This window comes from Lutra lutra, chromosome 6, assembly GCF_902655055.1.
Source record: "Lutra lutra chromosome 6, mLutLut1.2, whole genome shotgun sequence".
Taxonomy (NCBI): Eukaryota; Metazoa; Chordata; class Mammalia; order Carnivora; family Mustelidae; genus Lutra; species Lutra lutra.
Window position 1 is genome coordinate 79837929 of NC_062283.1, and position 20860 is coordinate 79858788.

At 35.0% G+C, this 20860-nt stretch overlaps 1 protein-coding gene across 2 annotated transcripts in view; it reads right to left on the reverse strand.

The window, feature by feature from the left end:
• THEMIS (thymocyte selection associated) overlaps window positions 1–20466 on the reverse strand; it is a 189043-nt gene extending 168577 nt beyond the window's left edge. For both annotated transcript variants that reach the window (XM_047735038.1, XM_047735039.1), the window contains exon 1: window positions 20242–20466. In XM_047735038.1, the coding sequence (XP_047590994.1) occupies window positions 20242–20332 (91 nt within the window). In that variant the 5' untranslated portion in view covers window positions 20333–20466. The remainder of the gene's footprint in view (window positions 1–20241) is intronic.
• Between the last annotated feature and the right edge of the window lie 394 nt (window positions 20467–20860).

Sequence of the window (20860 nt, forward strand, 5' to 3'; positions counted from 1 at the left end):
ATCCAAAAATATTTGTATACATAATATACAGAAACATGAACTACCACACTTAAGGCAAAATTTCTATATTCTCTTCCTTTTGTAAATCTTGCTCAATGTGAAATAATTGAGACCAATAATTTTTACCAATTAAAATGAATTTAGGGGGGTGCCTGAGTGGCTCAGTGGGTTAAGCCTCTTCCTTCCACTCAGGTCATGATCTCAGGGTCCTTGGACTGAGCCCTGCATCTGGCTCTCTGCTCTCAGCATGGAGCCTGTTTCCTCCTCTCTCTCTGCCTGCCTCCTCTCTGCCTACTTGTGATTTCTCTGTCAAATAAAAAAAAAATCTTAAAAAAAAAATAAAATGAATTTAGGAAATTAATATCCCAAACCAAAATGCCCACTTTCATGGCATCTGAAAATCTAGCAGACAATACAATTTTTACTTAACCTCTTGCTCAGTCATTTCTTTATACTTACAAAATGAAGCAAGCACGTGAATAATCTATACTTACATGATTATATGCAAAACATATGCCAGCATTCCGTTTTTTAACTTTGTATTGCATAGTCAAGTTCAGTACTTAACAGTAAATAGGTTAGAAATGTTTAAGTGTGAACACTCCACTACAGATGTGAATAATGTACTCCATTATACAAAAATGTCCACATTTTGGAACATCTCCACTTAAGTAAAGAACACAAAAATTTTTCTGGCAGTTACTTTGCTCTACAGCTTTTGTTTGTAATACAACTGCAATTACTCTTCTCTGAGCTGCTTTTGTTTGTTGTTAATGTACCTATTTTAGGACTTTCTCCTAAAATAAGCCCTGTTTGAGCTAAATTTTAAGGAAAAAAGTATTCCATTCAAGCCCACAAACCAAAAAGCATTGAACTTTTAAAATTCTTTTACATTTTGAAACTTCAAACATTTTGATTCTTATTTTTTAAAATGTAATGTTTAATTTACACTGAAAGGGTACCTTCTCATTGACCCATAGTGTACGGCCTGAAAGCATTCTAGGAGCCAAATTATACAGTTAACTGAAGTGTCAAGTCTGAGATAACAAAACAAGGCTCCACAGTTTTCATAGAAAAAAAAATTCAACATAATTTCAAACAATATTATGCTCTAAAAGAATGTAGCTACAAATGTGATTTTTGCATATTACCAAATATAATTTCAATTCATATTTTTTAATGAAACTGAATACTTAAGTTTTCTGAATTCTATTCTGATACTCATTTTAGTGTCCAGCTGTATGCCAGTGGCAGAAACAGAGCAGATTTCCATTTATTTAATAAATCATTATCAATTTTAAATTTGGAGATATAATGAGCTTTACTTTATTTTAAAGCTCTGATATAAGGGTTCCTGGGTGGCTCAGTTAGTTAAGCATCTGTCTTCAGCTTGGGTCATGATCCCAAGCTCCTGGGATCAAGCCCCATGTTCTCTGCTCAGTGGGGAGCCTGCTTCTCCTTCTCCTCCCTGCTCAAGCTCTCTCTCACTATCTCTGTCTCTCTCTCTCTCTCTCAAATAAATAAAATCTTTTTTTAAAAAAAAAGCTTAGATATAAAAAGTTTTCAATTTTCAACATCTGTGAACTTAGGCTGTCCTAACTCTCAACAGCAGTTTCATGACTGTGAAGCTCAACAGAACATGTTACAAAATGCAGAAAAACCCCACTTTAGGAATATTGTTTTCTTGTCTTTAGTAAATATTTATACATATACTGGGTGGCCCAGGTGGCTCAGTTGGTTAAGTGTCTGACTCTTCGTTTCGGCTCAGGTCGGGCTTGTGGTCATGAGATCATGAGATCCAGTCCCACATGGGGTTCCTGGTCAATAGGAAGTTTGCTTGAGAATCTTTCACTCTCCCCTTTCCCCAGACCCTCCCATGGTCTCGTGTGCACATGCTCTCTCTAAAATAAGTAAATAAATCTCTTAAAAATACATAAATAGGGGCGTCTGGGTGGCTCAGTGGGTTAAGCCGCTGCTTTCGGCTCGGGTCATGATCTCAGGGTCCTGGGATCGAGTCCCACGTCGGGCTCTCTGCTCAGCAGGGAACCTGCTTCCTCCTCTCTCTCTGTCTGCCTCTCTGCCTGCTTGTGATCTCTGTCTGTCAAATAAATAAATAAAATTAAAAAAAATACATAAATAAATAAAGTATAAATTCATGTAGATAAATACTGGTATTCTGTTTTGATTTGCTAAAAGTCTTTTTTAAAAATGTGGCAGGCCATATTTCCTTAGATTTTTGTATAATCTCATTCCTCATAAGACCACATGAACCACTATCAGTGTTGTGATAGTGGTTTCTTAAAGGAGAAAAAAAGGTTTTTCGTGCCTGAATACTTTAACCCTATGAAATATGAAAAAATGCTTGTTGAAAGCAATGCCATAATTTTCAGATTTGCCCTGCTTTTACTATCATGTCCTTAGCTGAGTAAGCCTGAAGAAAATTAAGTTCAATTAGCCATAAATAATTATGTTGGCATTAAAACAGGTGTAATTTTTTGCCATATGAACTCTCATATATGCATCAAATCCATAAAAGTCATGTTCATATAATGCACAATTCACTAAGTATCATTATTCACTGTACTTATTCAACCATTTTTAGAGTTAATTATTTAATGTCATACTTATCAAATTACAATTACAGTCATTAATCAGTAATAAGTTATTAAAAACACGGATGGTCTATAATGATAGGATTCACTACAGAATTTCATAAACTCTTTAGGTGGGCAGAGCAAGAAAAAAGCCCTAAGTTTTATCCTTGGGCCAGAGGCAGGTGATAATGGCAAATAGATGGTGGCCTTGAAAATGGATATAATAATAATCATCTCATAAGATACCTCCAAGGATTAAATGTCTTTATAAACATCATGAATTATATTTACACATATGAACACTAAATTTGTGTACAGGTAAGCATAAATAAAGTTTCATTTATTTGCATATGTTGTGTTAGATATATTTAGATATATTTATGGATAGACAAACACATATATAAAATATATGTATATATGAATTACATATGCTTACACACCCAAATCTATATACAAAGGGCAGAGCACAGTGCCTGGCCCATAATAAGGCTTCAGGATATAGAGCTACCATTAAAATTAATTACCTACCATAAACCATGTGCTGAAAGCAAACATTTATCCCTGACACTCTCTTAATTTAGTGCTTTATGCCATTTCTTTTCATCATTGAACTACCTTACTTTTTCCTGCTTCTCCACCAACACACAGGAGGATTTGAGGGTTTGGGGGGTTTTGTTGTTGCTGTTTGGCTTGACAAGCTCCCCCTCTGTCCACACCTCCAATGTTGGTCTTCACTGAGACCCACATATTTCTTTGGACCTGACATAGGGACTATAGGACAATCCCTGAAGAAACAAGTCTTCTTTCATCCACTTACGAATTTGTAATGATAAACCTGGCAAGTCTACTACTCCTGTTAAGTCAGACATACGTTTTTGATGTTCCAATATTCATTTGCATCTGAATCTTCTGTGGCAGCTTTAAACTCATTGGACTCTAACTGAATCATGCCTCCAACTTCAAAACTACTGCTGCTCTTGTAATAACTCTTCAAAGTAATATTTTTAAATCATCTACCACATTTACTTAATCCAGGAACCTTAGGTCTGTCATCAGCTCCTCCCACTTGCTGCTCATTGCTTCTCATATACTTTCAAGTTCAGAAGACTCTACCCAAAAAGACCAACTAGACTTCTGTCTAGTCCCCATATTTTTAGCTGCTTTTGATTTCTGGTGTTTGTCTTACATCTACACAAACTAGCATGGATGTCAGGTTTGGGTTTTTTGTTTGTTTGTTTTTGCCTTTCTGACTTTTTGTAATCAGAAAAACACACTACAAAGTAACATCTTTTAAAAGTCCTATTGATTACAGAATAAATTCAATATCCTTATTATAGTTCAGAAGCCATTCAAAATACATCTGTAATTACCTGATTACCTACTATTCCCTGAGCTGTTCCTGGACCATATTTTGAATGTTGAAACTTGTAAAACATTCTAAGCACTTTTCTCTCATTCTGAGAATTTCTTACTTACCTGCTCATCTTCATATAGACTGTAGCACCGAGCAAAAAATGCCACCACCTCCTGTCAAGCTTTCTCGGACTTCTTGGGTCATAAGCTGTGCTCTCCCCAGTGTTCTCAAAACAGTTCTTGTCTAGTAGAGCACCTTTTGCATTGTTTCATAAATACTGATTTTAAAAACCAATCTCCTTTTACTGACTATGGAGTTCTTAAGGACAAAAGCCATATTTCATTCATTTATAGAAGGAAGAAATGAAGGGAGATAGATACGTAATATTAAGAAATAATTTCCATGATTTTGGAAGGAAAAAAATAACATTTTTATATTCAAAATATGGTGCTTAAAAGTTTTATCTCCCCAAAGGGGAAAAACATCTTCACAGTATTTAAATTTTGCTATAAGAAACATATTTGAACATTGTATTTATGGACTCATTGAAGTAAAACTACGCTCTGACTTCTGCAAATGTGCGGTTTCATCAGCATTGTCCTTCTTGATAAAGAGTGAAAAAAATGGGTGATGGTGTCTAAATTCGTTGTGAAGAGAATTCTAGCATTGTTTCAGTTGTTTTCCTAATTTAGATCGGTATCTCCACATTCCCAATTCTTTCAAGAGTAAATTGGAATGTACAAAAGGCCCTTATGCGGGGCTCTGCATGATTTCCTCTCTGATATAATTTCTGATCACTCTCCTCTTCCTTCCAATCTCACTGGTTTCTCACTTTTTTTTTCTGAAATATACGAATACATCCTTGCCATAACATTTTGCTGAAGATGTTCCCTCAGCTTGGAAAGCCATTCACCCAGATACCTGTCTGAATAACCCTCTCATTCTCTCAATTAGAGTGAACATTTTCTAACCTGAGTTGCTCCTGTGTAGAAATTTGGTTAGTTCTTCCATTACCTGGAATTTAAGGCTTTAGAAAATTTGAGCTAACTCAACTAGATCCTAGATGTAAAGATAAGAGATAAAACTCTTCTAAAAGAAAACTATGCAGTAACGGGTTGAAATGCTCAAACCCTGGACATTCCAAAGAAAGGACTAGCCCTTTGACAGGCTTCTAAGAGATAAAATCTAAATCCTTGGAATATCCTGCCTGAAAATAGTATTTCTGTACATCTGGATTCTTGGACTACACCAGATAGTATATGATAACAATGTGATTTATGATGAATGCCTGTTTTTATTCACATGGGTCCTGGATCACACTGTTTCACTTGACCTTTAGAGAGGCTGGAGACTCAGTAGCTAGGGTCTGTTACACAAATATTCCATGCCTGTGTGACCGCTGCAATAAAAACCCTGGACATGAAGGCACAGACGAACTTCCCTAGACTGGAGATACTCTGTGTTGTGACACATTAGTGCTAAGAGATTTAGTACTTTCCATATATCTCCACCAGGAAAGGACAACTGGCAGATTGTGCCTGTTTTCTCATGAACTCTGCCCTATATTATGCCATTTTCCTTTCCTGATTTTAATCTGTATCCCTTCCCTATAATATACTATAACTCTGAGTATAACAGTTTTACTGAGCTCTGTATTCCTAAAAAAATCATCAAAACTGGGGGTCATCTGGGGAACTCCTCCAACATAAAGCATAGGGAGAAGCTTTTGTGATCTCAGGTTAGTAACATGAGAATAAAAACATGAGCCCAAAGGACAAAAAATATTGATAAATTTGACTTCATCAAAATTTAAAATCTTTTTGTTTCAAAAGGTGACATTAAGAAAATGAGAAGAAAAGTCACAGAAGGGAAGAAAATACTTGCAATTGTATACCCAGAATACAGAAATGATTTTTATATAAAATTTTATATAAAAAATAATAATTTTTTAAAAGATTTTATTTTTTGACAAAGAGAGAGACACAGCGAGAGAGGGAACACAAGAGGGAGAACAGGCTTCCCACAGAGCAGACAGCCTGATGCAGGGCTCCATCTCACCACCCTGAGATCATGACCTGGGCCGAAGGCAGCCGCTTAACTGACTGAGCCACCCAGGCACCCCGCCTAAAAATAGTAATTTTGTATATAGAATAACTCAATAACAAGAAGACAAAGACAGGCAAAAATCTGAAGAGATATTTCATTTAAAAAAGGACAAATTGCTATTAAGCACAGGAAAAAAAAATTCAACACCATTTGTCATAAGAAAATTAAATTTAAACTACAATGAGATACGATTGAGCAAAATATAAAAAACAGACAATACAAAGTTTCGGTAAAGATTTGGAGAAACTGAAAAATCTTAATACATTGTAAATGGAAATGTAAAAATGATACAGTATTTATAGTATCTCCAAAAGGGAATAATACAAGAGTCCTTTTACTGGATGTTGGAAAACAAAAGTGGTCTATCCATACAATAAAATACTAATAAGAAGGAACAAAATACCTCTATATGCTACAACACGGATGAACCTTAAAAATTATGCTAAGTAAAAAGAGCTAGATGTAAAAGACTAAATACTGTGTGTGAAATGTGAAGGAAAGGCAAATTTATAGACAGAAAGCAGATCAGTGGTGGCCTAGGGCTGGAAATGCAAGTGACCATCATTAAGAAAGAGTCCAAGAGACTTCTTTGAGGAGATGGAAATGGTCTACAATCAGTGGTGCTTGCACAACTCTATAAATTTTACTAAAAATCGCTTAATTGTACACTTATAATGGATTAATTTTATAGGCTAGAAAATTATACCTCAATTAAACTGCAAGAAAAATCTTGTAGGAAGAGACAGAAAAATAAACAAGCAACTTACATGGTATGTAGGAAAGAGATAGGTGTTCTGCTACAAACAAAATGAAGAACATGATAAGGATAGAAAATATAGAGAAGGAAGATGGTAAATTTGCAGTATCAAATAGGGTGGTCAGGGTAAGCCTCATAGATAAAAGAGCTAGCCAAGGGGCGCCTGGGTGGCTCAGTGGGTTAAAGCCTCTGCCTTCGGCTCAGGTCATGATCCCAGGGTCCTGGGATCGAGCCCTGCATTGGGCTCTCTGTTCCAAAGAAGAGCCTGCTTCCTCCTTTCTCTCTGCCTGCCTCCCTGACTACTTGTGATCTCTGTCTGTCAAATAAATAAATAAAATCTTAAAAAAAAAAAAAAAAGAGCTAGCCAAGGTGACATCTGGTAGAAGAGCTTGCCAGGAGAAGGGAAGAGCATGAGCAAAGTTTTAAGTCAAGAACACATCCTCAAGTCTGAGGAAAAGTGAAGAGGCTGGCGTGGCTGGAAGGAGACTGGTAAACAGGAATTCATATAATTAATGGGAGTAAGGAGGGAAAAATATAGGGCCTTATTATCCATTGTAAAGTTTTTACTTAAAAAAAAATGGAGAGCCATTGGAGGCTTTCTGACAGGAGTGGCATAATCAGATGTACAACTTCAAAGTGTGACTCTGGATACTATGTTGAGAATAAATTTTAGATATGAATGAGTAGAAGCAGGGGGACCTGAAATTCAGCATATATTTTGATAATCCTGGCAATAAATTATGGTGGCTTAAACCAAGGAGCTTATGGGGGAAAAAACAAAACATGGGAAAAGGAATTTTGGCATCAATTTTTTTCTTTTTTGAAGTTAATTCCAAATTTCATAAAAATTAGAATACATAAAATATTAATAGTATTTCTCTGATGAAGTCATTGATAATTTCATGTTTCTGCATTTACCAATTTGCCAGCATACACTATTTCTATAAAACAGAAAAACCAACTGTCTCAAAATCCAGTTCATTGAATGTGATCGTAATGCAAGCAAACTTTCTTTTTTGCCAAATTTTTAAGTCAAAATGGTTACATAAGTGAGGCAAACAGTGATAAACAGTAATGTTAGCAATATGGAGCATAGCTAAAGAAGCAACAGATAATGTTTCCTGACCCAGAGTGGTGAACTCACTTTCCCATGAACATGCAGTAGCATTATTACCAAGCATTATTACCAACTTTCCTCGCATTACAGGACTGTCTCCTTTCTATGCCTGATGTTTAATTTTTTTTAATAAGTACAGTTCTAATCATAATAAATATAACCTGTATCAATCAGGGAAGTTAAGGTTATGCTCATATAGCAAATAATCTCAAAGTCTTAGAGATTTAAACAATAAAGGTGTATTTTTTATTCCACTACATGTCCACTACAGGTGTGGGAAACCTATCTAATTATTATAGTCATTTAAGGACCTAAAGTGTCAAAGATTCCATTTAGACATGGTCTACCACAATGAAATATGTTAGATTATGAACAGGTTCATAAAACGTCTCCCTCCAAATGATACACATTATTTCTGCTCTCATTCCATTGGCCAATATAAGGCCTATGGCTACAAAAGTCAGGAATTATAATCTTATAATGTATTCCAAAGGGAAAATTGGAATAAATGAATACCATTTTTTCTTTATTCTTCAAATTTGTTCCTTGGTGATAAACTATTCTTTCAAAGAACTTAACATGATAAGGTGACCAAGTCAAGTAATCTACAATTATAATTATTCATGAACTAGCTTACCCAGGCTTTAATCTGGGATTTATGATGACACTTTATCTCCAAACACAGATCTCTAAAGTAGGCTACAACACTCCATAGAGTATTAAAGATGTGAGGTAAGAGAATAAAATATGGGCTTCAATTCATGTTCATTTCTATATTAAAAAAATAAGAAAATTAAGTTATACTAGTAGTTAATATAAGTGTTTTCTAATATTTAACTTTATTTTTTTAAGTTTTATTTATTTAAACAATCTCCACACCCAGTGTGGGGCTCAAACTCACAAACCCAAGATCAAGAGCTGCATGCTTTTCTGACTGAGCCAGTCAGACATCCTTCTAATATTTAATTTTAAACTTTACTGATATTTACTATTAAAAAATCCTAGTTTATTCCTACATCAAATCGTCACATGACAAAAATAGGCTACATTATACTAAGACTGGGAATTCCAGAAAATGAGAGTTAAAAGAATTGTCCTAATCAAGAAAAAGGAATCTTTGTGCACTGTTGGTGGGAATGCAAACTGGGGCAGCCACTGTGGAAAACAGTATGGGAGTTCCTCAAAATGTTAAAAATAGAACTACCCTATGATACAGTAATTGCACTACTGGGGGTTAACACACAAGAACATAAAAACATGAATTCAAAGGGTTATATATACACCCCTGTGTTTATGGCAGCATTATTTACAATGACCAAGATATGGAAGCAGCCCAAGTGATGACTGTGGTATAAAGATGTGGTGTATGTACAATGGAATACTATTCAGATTTCAAAGGTGAAATCTTGCCATTTGCAACAACATGGATGGATCTAGAGAGTAAAATAAGTAGTCAGAGAAAGGAAATGCTGTATGATTTCACTCATCTGTGGAATTTAAGAAAAAAAAATGAACAAAGGGAAGAAAAAAGAGAGAGAGAGAGAGAGACAAACCCCAAAACAGACTCTTAACTCCAGAAAACAAACTGATGGTTATCAGATGGGAAGTGGGTGGAGGTGATCTTGATGGGCACCAAGTGATATATGAAACTGCTGAATCACTCTATTGTACACCTGAAACTAATGTAACAGTATATGTTAACTACACTGGAACTATTTTTTTTAAATTGTCCTAATCATTCATTGACTTGCAATACTTCCATATAATGTGTTTTATATGCATCAAGTTACATTGATTTAAGAATTATTATAATCTAATTTTAACTATACTAACTCACAAAATAGACAATAACTTTGCAAGAGGCTCACAAAGACACTTGAGAATTGAAGACTACAGAGCCTGTCAAGAAGAAAATGGCAGAGTGACACATCTATTCCTAGTACTAACTTGTCATCAGCTGCATACAACTACTACCTAAAGAAGCTGCCAAAATCGGATTTATGAAGAGTATTTCACATATAGATTGACAGCCACCAACAGTAATGAAAATCTGTTCTAAGTGTATGTTATATATAGTGCATATTGCTGATTTTCTCTTGACTTCTTTTGCAATTTTTATTACAGTGTATGTTTTAGAATGACCATAAATGTCAATAAAGAAATGCATATATAAAGGGTACTTGTTCATTTTTTTTAAACTGATGAACTCTATGATCAAATAAAGTCCTGATCAATTAAGTCACAGATGGGGCATTCCAGCCGTGATCTCACTCTGTGGCCAAAACTGGCTTTTCAATTGTCTACCTGAAATTTCTACATGGATAAATAGCAGATATATTTATATGTCACATGACCACTACAGAGCTTTTGCATTCCACACTGAAGCCCTCTTCCCCTGATCTCCACAACCACTCTACCGAATGCACAAACATCTATCTTCTCTTATGACTTTCCTTTCTGCTTTCTTCTCTATGTTCGAGGTGACAGGAATATTTTTCTATCCCCCAGACTAAGCTCTTTTTGGTCTCCAGATGTTTACACTAGCTTTTCACTTTGTCCGGAACATTCATCTCCTAGATCTTTTCTTGGCTAATTGCTCCTCATCCCTCAGGCTTCTGCTCCTAAATCAGTTCTTCAGAGTGGCCTTTCCTGATCACTTTATGTTACAGGCCCCCACTGGCTTCCCCACCCACCAGTAGATTACACACACCTAGAGCCTTCAAGGCTTACACAATCTGTGTGTACCCACATCCTCAGCCTCATCCCCATCATCCTCCCTTCAGTTGCTCTGCTTCTTTCTCACCGGCTTCCTCTGAGTTGCCCGATTAAGTGAAGAAAGCTGTTAGGTGGTTTGCACTTGCTCTGTCCTCTGTGGGAATGTTCTTCTAGATCTGTGAAAGGCTTATTTCTTCAGTTTATTCTGGCTCCTGCTCAAATTTCATCTCATCAGAGATACTTGCCTTAATCATCCTATCAAAAACTCATCCCTGGGGTGCCTGGTGGCTCAAAGGGTTAAGCCTCTGCCTTTGGCTCAGGTCATGACCTCCGGGTGCTAGGATCGAGCCCCGCATCAGGCTCTCTGCTCAGCGGGGAGCCTGCCCCCCCCAACTCTGCCTACTTGTGATCTCTCTCTGTCAAATAAATAAATAAAAAATCTTTAAAAACAAAAATGCATCCCTTCTGTCTGCCTGTTCACTTCCTAGATAGTTTTCATGGCACTTGTAAATATTTTAAATCAATCATTTGTTTGTCATTTGTCCAATGCACTGGAATATAGGATCCAGTAGGATAGGGGCTTTGTGTTTTTCCCCACTGTAATTCTATCCTGTTGAACAATGCCTGATCAATATTATCATAATTTATATACACTATTCCCTGCTGAGCTTCACTTGATGTTTCTCTGTAAAACAGGCTGTTAGGATCACTGTAGTAGAATCATTATCCTTGCCTTTTATAATTATATTTTAAGTTAATTTCTAGAAGTCAGATGTTTATACATATTATATATTGACACATATTGCTCAATTGATTCCTAGAAAGTCTATAATGGTTTACATTATAAACCATTATATGGTTTATAATGCCTCCTCTCATTTCGATACATTTATGCCTATAAGTTTTGTGAATCTTTTAATAACTGTGATCTCAGAGGTGATTAAGAATGATTTATAACTTATTAGCATTTTTTGGTTAATAAATTTGAAAAATTTGGGGGTGCCTGGGTGGCTCAGTCATTAAGCATCTGTCTTTGGCTCAGGTCATGATCCTTGGGTCCTGGGATCAAGCCCGGCATCGGGCTCCCTGCCCAGCGGGAAGCCTGCTTCTCCCTCTCCCACCTCCCCGTGCTTGTGTTCTCTCTCTCGCTGTCTCTCTCTCTCTCTGTCAAATAAATAAATAAATCTTTAAAAAAAATTTTTTTTAATAAATAAAATACATTTGAGAAATTTTTATATGATTTCTGGCATATGAATTGCCCTTTATATATTTTTCCATTTTAAAATTTTTATTCATTTTTGTTTATTGTTTTTTAATGATTTTTATAAACATTTATGCATTTTTTAATAAAGAAGTTTTCTATTTCACAAATTCAGTTTCTCATTTTTTAAAATCCCTAGTTTAATATATTCTTCTATGGTTTCTCTGAGTGTTCTTATTGTTAATGTTTTAACTTTTAATGTTTTTTTCTCCATATTTAATTTATGTTGGTACATGTAACAGCAGTGGAATTCAAATTAGTTTTATTTTACATTTTAGAAATTATTATTATTATTTTTTAAGATTTTATTTATTTATTTGACAGAGATTACAAGTAGGCAGAGAAGCAGGCAGAGAGAGAGGAGGAAGCAGGCTCCCCACCCAGCAGAGAGCCCGATGCGGGACTCAATCCCAGGACCCTGGGATCATGACCTGAGCCGAAGGCAGAGGCTTTAACCTACTGAGCCACCCAGGTGCCCCGATTTTAGAAATTATTGATCAGTTTTCCTCATTATATATCAACATATGGTACTCATAATAATAGTTAAGATTTCCTGTAAGATATCTATGGGCCAGTCATTTTGCTAAATATTTTACATACAATAGCCCAATTAATCTTCATATCAATCTTCAGGGTTATGATGAAGCCTATTTTTCTTGAAAGAGGGACAGAAAAATGTCAAACATTGTAAGTTGACTGTGAAATCATCTCTCATTTGTAACAGACAGGAGGCAGAGTCTTGCATTTTTAACCTAGTTTTATGCTTCATATCAATAGTGCTATTTAATATGAGCAACATCTTATTAGAGTATCATTCTGCCTATTATTACTGTGGTTAAGTTGGGAGCATTCAATCCAGTGCCACTTTTTCTCAAGTTCCTTCAGACTTCTCTTCTCCCAAAATCTCCTGTCATGGAATCATAACCACAAGATGGGCAAAACCTGGTTTGACTTTCTATACTATTAGAAGAAGTAAAAAGAATATAAAGAATATGTTTCCCTGCACTAAAAACAAGACACCAAAATACTGAGAGTAGATGCTTAGAAAAAATATTCCAAAAGAAACCTGGAAAAGTCATATTATTATCTAACAAAATAGACTTTAATAAAAAAATCATTTGGAAAAAGGATGACAAAAATAGAGTAAGAAGCTATAACCCTCATTAATATAAGCACAGGCAACAACTCAACCTCAAAAATAAAAGACAGAAATGAGGAGTGATCTAGATAAATGAACAACAAAAGGATTTCTTTTATATAACTCTTTCAGAAAATGATAAAGCAGATGAAAAATACACAATGAGAGCAAGATTCAAACAAAACAATGAAAAACTCAAGCTACTTGGTATATATGGAGAAATGTTATACCAAACAATAAAATGCTTTCTTTGAGCACATGTGAAGTACTTCCAAAGTAGGTTATGTCATACCATAAAGTGATAGAAATCTTAATTTCAAAGAAACAATGTAATACAGACTATTATTTTCTAACATACAACAAAATATTAATTAAAAGCAAAAGAAAAGCTAAGAATAGTTAAACAGCTAAAGAAATCCCATATTATCAGTAAATAAATAAAACAGTCATTGGATTAAAAGGAATAAACTGTGAGCTGCATAATCAATCTTACTTGACAAAATTCACAAGACACAGTTAAAGAAATACTTAGAGGAAAAATTACAGTTTTAAACTATAATCAAGAGAATCATGAAATGTCTTTAAAATGACTACTGATTCAACCTAGGATATTAGAATATAAGCAAAGGAGCAAAAAGAGAAATGAAAGAAAATAATGAAAATCAAGTCAGAAAAATCAATGAAAAAAGCAAAAGAAGAGGGCATATTAACAAAACCAAATTCTGATCTTCCTCCAAAAATTCTATGGTCGGTCAATAGTTCTTATAGGAGATTTCTACCAAATTTTAAGGGAAAATTCCAAAGTTTTTTTTTAATTACCAAGAAAATAGAAAACAACAAAAATCTCTATAGCTAATTTTAGGAAGTTAGTGTTGCCTTGAATTGAAAACAGATGAATTTATTGGCTCATTTCAAATGTGATTAAATGTAAAAATCTTAAATATAAATTCTACAATTGTATTTTGAAAATGTATATTTAATATGAAAGGATCTTCAACTTGAAAATTCTTTTTTTTAAAGATTTTATTCATTTATTTGTGTGTGTGTGTGTGAGAGAGAGAGAGAGAGAGAGAGCGAGCATGAGTGGGGGAGGGGCAGAAGGAGAAGCAGGCTCTCCGCTGAGCAGGGAGCCCCATGCAGGACTCCATCCCAGGACCCTGGGATCATGACTTGAGATGAAGGAAGATGCTTAATCAACTAAGCCATCCTAAAAATTCTTAAAAAAAATTATTTTATTTATTTTTTAGGTTATATTTATTTATTTGACAGAGAGAGAGAGAGAGCCTGTGCATAAGCAGGCAGAGCAGCAGACAGAGGGGAGGAAGAAGCAGGCTCCCCGATGAGCTGGGAGCCTGATGGAGGACTCAATCCTAGGACCCTGAAATCATGACCTGAGCAAAAGGCAGAAGCTTAATTCACTGAGCCATCCAGGCACCCCAGATTTTTTTTTTTTTTTTTTTTTTGAGAGAGAGAGAGAGCATGTGCATGTGAGTAGGCATGCAAGTAGGAGTGGGGGCAGAAAGAGAGAGACTCTTCCAGCAGACTCCTTACTGAGCACAGAGCCATTCAGGGCTTGATCTCAGAACCCTGAGCTCATGACCTGAGTGGAAACCAAGAGTCAGACACTCAACTGACTGAATCACACAAGTGCCCCTCAACTCAAAAATTCTTTAAAGGTAATGTACATTAACAGACTAAAGAAAACCAAAGTACATTATTATCTTAATCAATGCAGAAAAAATATTCATGGAGTTCAGTATCTATTTACTATGAAAACACCTAGAAAGCAAGGAATAGATGAAAACTTCCTTAATTCAGTGAAGGTTAAATACCAATCTTAGAACATTAGACTTAAATAAAGAATTTTTTATGTATTTTCTTTATGATAGGAATTAGACAAGGATTCCCATTATTGCTTAAATAGTATTGGAGGCCCTGGCCTACAATATAAAGATAAGGGGAAGAAAAGGTTGCAAAACAGTAGGAAAGAGATGCAACTCTTGATACTTTCTACTGGTATCAGTATCTATTGGTTTTAGGGAAACCAACACAATAAAAAAGATAAACTATTAGAATTAATAAGAGTTCATCAGTACCACTGATATTTACTTGATTCCTCTATATCAGTGATAGTCCATAAGAAAACAGAAGAAATATGATTATCAGTCAATATAGCAATATATATATATATATATATATATATTTACATGTGTGGATTCTAGGAACTAATCTAGGAGACATTTTATTGAACTCTAATACTTTATCTAGATGGGTTTTGTTTTTATTTTAATGAGAGAGAAACTATGCTCGCACATAGGAAGACCTTACTATTTAAAAATCTGAATCATAATTAAAAGATCTCTATATTAGAAATCCCAGGTCAGAATGGCTTCATGTGGAAGTCTGCTAAATATTTAAATGAGAAGTAGCACTAAATTTGCATATTTTAGAAGACTCCATCCAAGAAATTCTATTAATGTCAACATAACTCAGTACAAAAACATGGTTAGAACACTATAAGAAATAAAAATTATAAGCTAATTTCATTCTCCAAAAGAGATACAAAAATCCTAAAAGAAAAAAAATTAGTAAACCAAATTTAGTGCTATATGACCAGGTTAGTTTTATTCCACAGGGAAAAGGCTTATTCAACATTTTAAAAATCAATATATACAAAAAACATATAATCATCACAAAAGTCACAGAAAGAATATGTGATAAATTAAACAGATATTCATGATTTAAAAAATTATCAGAAAATGGAAACTTATTTAACTTAAAACATACTTCAGGATGAATTACTGAAATCTCTCTGTGGTTGTGATTTTTTTATCATTATTCCTATTCAGTATTATAGTAGAAGCATTAGTCAGTTCCATAACTGAAGGAAAAAAAAATACAATAATTGGAAGGAAGAAGTAAGATCCATCAATATTCTTATAATAATAAATATGTATATAACAAATCCAAAATAACATAAAGGTATTATTTTTAGAATTCAAAAAACATAACAAAGAGAAAATGAAAGTCTCCAAAATATATTATTTATAATGGAATGAAAAAGTCAAATTAAGAATAAAAGGAAGTATAAGAACTCCACAAAAAAAAAGCTATAAAATGAAAGGAGATCTATATAACTAGATAGCTATACCAGGTTTATGGGTCAGAAGACTTAATTTAAAATGATGCTAATTCTCTCTAAAGCAAGGCATTGCTAAGCAAAATGCCAAGAAGACTTTTGTGAAAGTTGATGAGTTAATTCTAAAGTGTATACGAAAATTCAAACTGCCCAACTTGAAGGAGAATAATAAATTAGAAGAACTTATTCCATAGTATAATTCTCAAATTTGGCTGCATATTATAGTCATCAGGGATATTTTCCAAAACCTGATGGTGATACTGTATCTTTTACATAATTAAATCCTTATCTTTAAGGAGAGATCCAGCATTGTTATTTTTTTATATTTCCAGGTGTTTCATGTGCATCCAAATTTGAGAGCCACAGCCCTTGCAGCATATTATCATATACATATAAATTATGTATTATTCCAAACGTGCATTAATTAAGATAGGGTGAAACTAATGTAAGGATAACAATTAGTCAAATGGGACAGAATAGAAGCTATGGAAAGAGACCCACCCACACATGTATGGACACTGTTTATGAGTAATATAGCACAGTAAGGCAGTAGGAAAAAGGCAGTTTTTCAATCAAAGTCACTGCACCAATTGCCTCTATAGAAGAAAAAAATAAACAGTGATCTCAATCTCAAATCATATACAAAAAATATCAATTCTAGTAGACTGCAGATCTAAAGGAGGGAGTAAACAAATGGGATAGATGCTAAGAGAACATCTTCATGAGCTTAAAGTAAAGAAAATCTTCTTTGACAACACACAAAAAGGAAAATAATTATTAACTGACTACACTTACACTAAAATTAAAAACTTACATTCATCAAAAGCTGCCATTTAAAAAATAAAATGTCAATCTATAGACTAAGAGAGGCTATTTGCAACACAAGTTGATGACAAAAGGTCAGGACCCACTATATATATATACATAGATACATATGTAAGTGTGTGTGTATAATCAATAAAAAGAAGTTACAAAATCCAATAAATAGATGAGCAAGAGACATGACAAATGTTTTCATAAAATAGCATTTCTGGGGGCACCTGGCTCAGTCAGAGAAGCATGCAACACTTGATCTCAGATTTGTGAGTTTGAGCCCCAAGTTGGGTGTGGAGATTACATAAAAATAAAATCCTTAAAAAAATAAAATAGTATTGGGGCGCCTGGGTGGCTCAGTGGGTTAAGCCGCTGCCTTCGGCTCAGGTCATGATCTCAGAGTCCTGGGATCGAGCCCCGCATCGGGCTCTCTGCTCGGCGGGGAGCCTGCTTCCTCCTCTCTCTCTGCCTGCCTCTCTGCCTGCTTGTGATCTCTCTGTCAAATAAATAATAAATAAAATCTAAAAAAAAAAAAATAAATAAAATAAAATAAAATAGTATTTCCAAAAGGCCAATAAACATATGAAAATGTGACCAATCTCATTAGTCACTGGGGAGATTCAAACTCAAACCATGAGCTACCGTTATACTCTAACCAGAATAACTGCAATCATGAAGACTGATAACATCAAGTGTATTGCCAAAGACGCAGATCACTTGGGACTCCCAAACACACGCTGCTAGTGGGAATGCAAATTAGTATAACTACTTTGAAAACCTGTTTTACGTTATCTATCCAGGCTGAACATACACATACCATATGACATGGCAATTCCACTTATGTATATACCCAAGTAAATGCACAGACTTGTGAACACACATGTATAGACATGTGAACACACTTGTACAAGAATGTTCATGACAACGTTACTGGTAACAGCTCCAAAATGGAAATAATCCAAATGCCCATGAGGAATAGAATGGATATATAAATTGTGGTATAGTTAACTAAGAGAATATTATACACATTGAAATGAGTAAGTTATATAGAACATCATGGACGGATTTTACAAAGATAATGTTGAATATATATGCCAACCAATGAAGAACACATACTATAATTTTTTCATTTATGTAAAGTTCATAAATGGACAAAAGTCAGGATAATGGTTACCTTTGGGGAGGATGGTAGATAATGATTGAGAAAGGGCACAAACTGGGGCTTTTAGAATATTTGCAATTTTCTATTTCTTGACTTGACTGTTGGCTGTATAAATGTGTTTACTTTGTGAAAACTCATCAAACTGTACATTCTTTTCTCTTTCTTATTTATTTATTTATTTATTTGACAGAGAGAGAGAGAGAGAGAGAGAGAGAGAGGAAGAGAGCACAAGCAGGCAGAGCAGCAGACAGAGCAGCAGACAGGGGGAGAGGGAGAAGCAGGCTCTCTGCTGAGCAAGGAGCCTGACAGAGGGCTCATCCCAGGACCCTGGAATCATGAGCTGAGCTGAAGGCAGTTGCTTAACCAACTGAGCCACCCAGGTGCCCCTGTACATTCTTTTCTCTTAATTGAAGTATAATACAATAGTAAAACATTTAAGAATGATGATAGTCAGAACACATGGAGAAATAGGCTATCTTCTTTTATAAGAGTTAATATAAAAATGTCAAATTTTCTCAAGTTAATCTATAAACTCAATACAACCTGATTAAAATTCTAGTAGCATTTCTTCAGTAACGAAATTAATTTCTTTGAAAACACAATTACACGTCTATGAATAGCTAAGTCAACTTAGCAAACAGGCGTAAAAACAAGGGTCTGGTCTATACATGAAATATATTACACGCTTAGCCTGGAACCATTGTTACACACATAGGGTGATTTGAGAACAACAGAAAAAAAGACAAGTGGAGTAGAAGAAATATTTCAGAGAGACTGATCCAGATGTGAGCCCATAATATGATTTAAAGTAGCAACACAAATCAATTGGGAAAGATGACTAGCTTAGTAAATGGTACTGGGAAATCAGGTTTATTATATGGAAAAATCTAAAATTGGATCACTCTACAATGTATCACAAAGTGTCTTCCAAGTGGATTAAAAACTAAATGAGAAATATAAAACTGTAAAGTTGCTATACAATAATAAAGAAAAATATCTTTGTAACTTCTCATGCAAAGCTTCAAAAGCACAAACCATGAGACAAAAAAAAATGATTTGGGGTCGGCTTAGGAACAAAGATACATTTCATAATATGGTCTGATTCCACATAATTTACAAATGAATTCAACAAAACCCTATGTCAAGCTGATGATGACAGCAGGTGAGTGTGTGTATGTGTGTATGAGCTAGATCTGACATTTGTCAATCTTTATTTCATAATATAATATCCAAAACACGATTTTGTCTATGAATAGGACAGATTTGCCTACCAACAGTTATTTAACTTAATCTCCCAGTAGTTTTTTTGAATCTAATTCTACCACTCTTGTGACTAGAAACATGTATCTTCCTAGAAAATAACTCTTTGTCTTACATGTTTTCAAACTCACTCCTTAAAGATTCTAGGGTATGTTCCGTAGGATTTAACATTCTTTTACTGAATTAACACAGTAAGTCACCTCAAAACACACTAACTTATTATTCAAGAATCTTAGCTGAACTCTAACTTTTCAACATAGATTCTTACAAATCATCTTCGATTAGCAGATATTAATTTCTATGCCTTCAAATCAGAATGTCATTATTTAAGGAATTAGAGGAGTTAGGCCACTACAGAAAAAGTGAGAGAAATGTTGGCATAAGCAACACTGCAAAGAGGTTAAGAGTTTGGTTAGTTTTTCTTTCTAAACACTGTGTTTTTAATAGCTGTTTTATTAAAAAAAAAAAAACCACTAAATTTTATTTTGCATATTCTAGAGATATAAACATGCATAGTAACTCTTCACTCCTGGAGTATAACCCATTTCAAAGAAGAGACATGTTGGACTGTTAAGAGGCCTACAAAAAAGCTCAAAAAGCTTCACTTAATTCCTTTTCCCTTACCTACCCCAGAGTCCTATCTAGTTTCTTCTCTCTAGCACTCTGGGATTGTAACCACCTGTCTGTTAATTACTTTCTCTCTTTTGTGATTACCTTTCTTTCAACAGAACTCACATATTGTCTATTAAAATTTCCCCTTCCAGTTCCCAAAAGTGCATACCTTATTAGCAGTTTCTAGCAGCCAAGGGAGAAGAGGGTGCTTACCTTCAAAATAGATGCCTGACTGGACTTCTAGGACCCTAGGAAGCGTCCTGAGGTCAAGGGAGTGAACGAACTCTTCCAGTGACAATGCCATGGCTTGGGTCTTGCACAGTCCAAGCACTTACAGAAGCTCCTGCCTTCTGGGTGTCACTTGTTTGCAGCTGTTGTCCCTGCTGATCATTCCTCCTTCGGGCAGGCGAGGATGTCGCACTAGAGTCCCACTAGGGTGGAGTAACTCTGTGTGGGGAGGACTGTGAGGAGAAGAGGAGGAGGCAGGGGACAAAAGGTGTGATAGCTCTTTTTGTTCTCATTGTGGCTTCATTTCCTTCTGACACTGAAGCAGAACAGGATGGGGGGAGCAGTGAGCATGTCTGAACAGACAATGCCAAAAAAAAACAAGAGTTAGTAGTAGCTCACTCTGTCTGTTGCCAGCCCAGGTGCCCCTCTACAACACTGGCAAGACTGTTGGGAGTTAGGGCTGCATGTGGCTTTTTGAACCAGAAAAGAATAGGAATACAGGACTAGAGTCAAATCTTAAAATGGCACCATGTTAATTCTTTATGTCTTTAGCTCATTTCTAAAGTTTGGCTTTGTGCCTTATTTGCATACTCTCAGTGCTTTC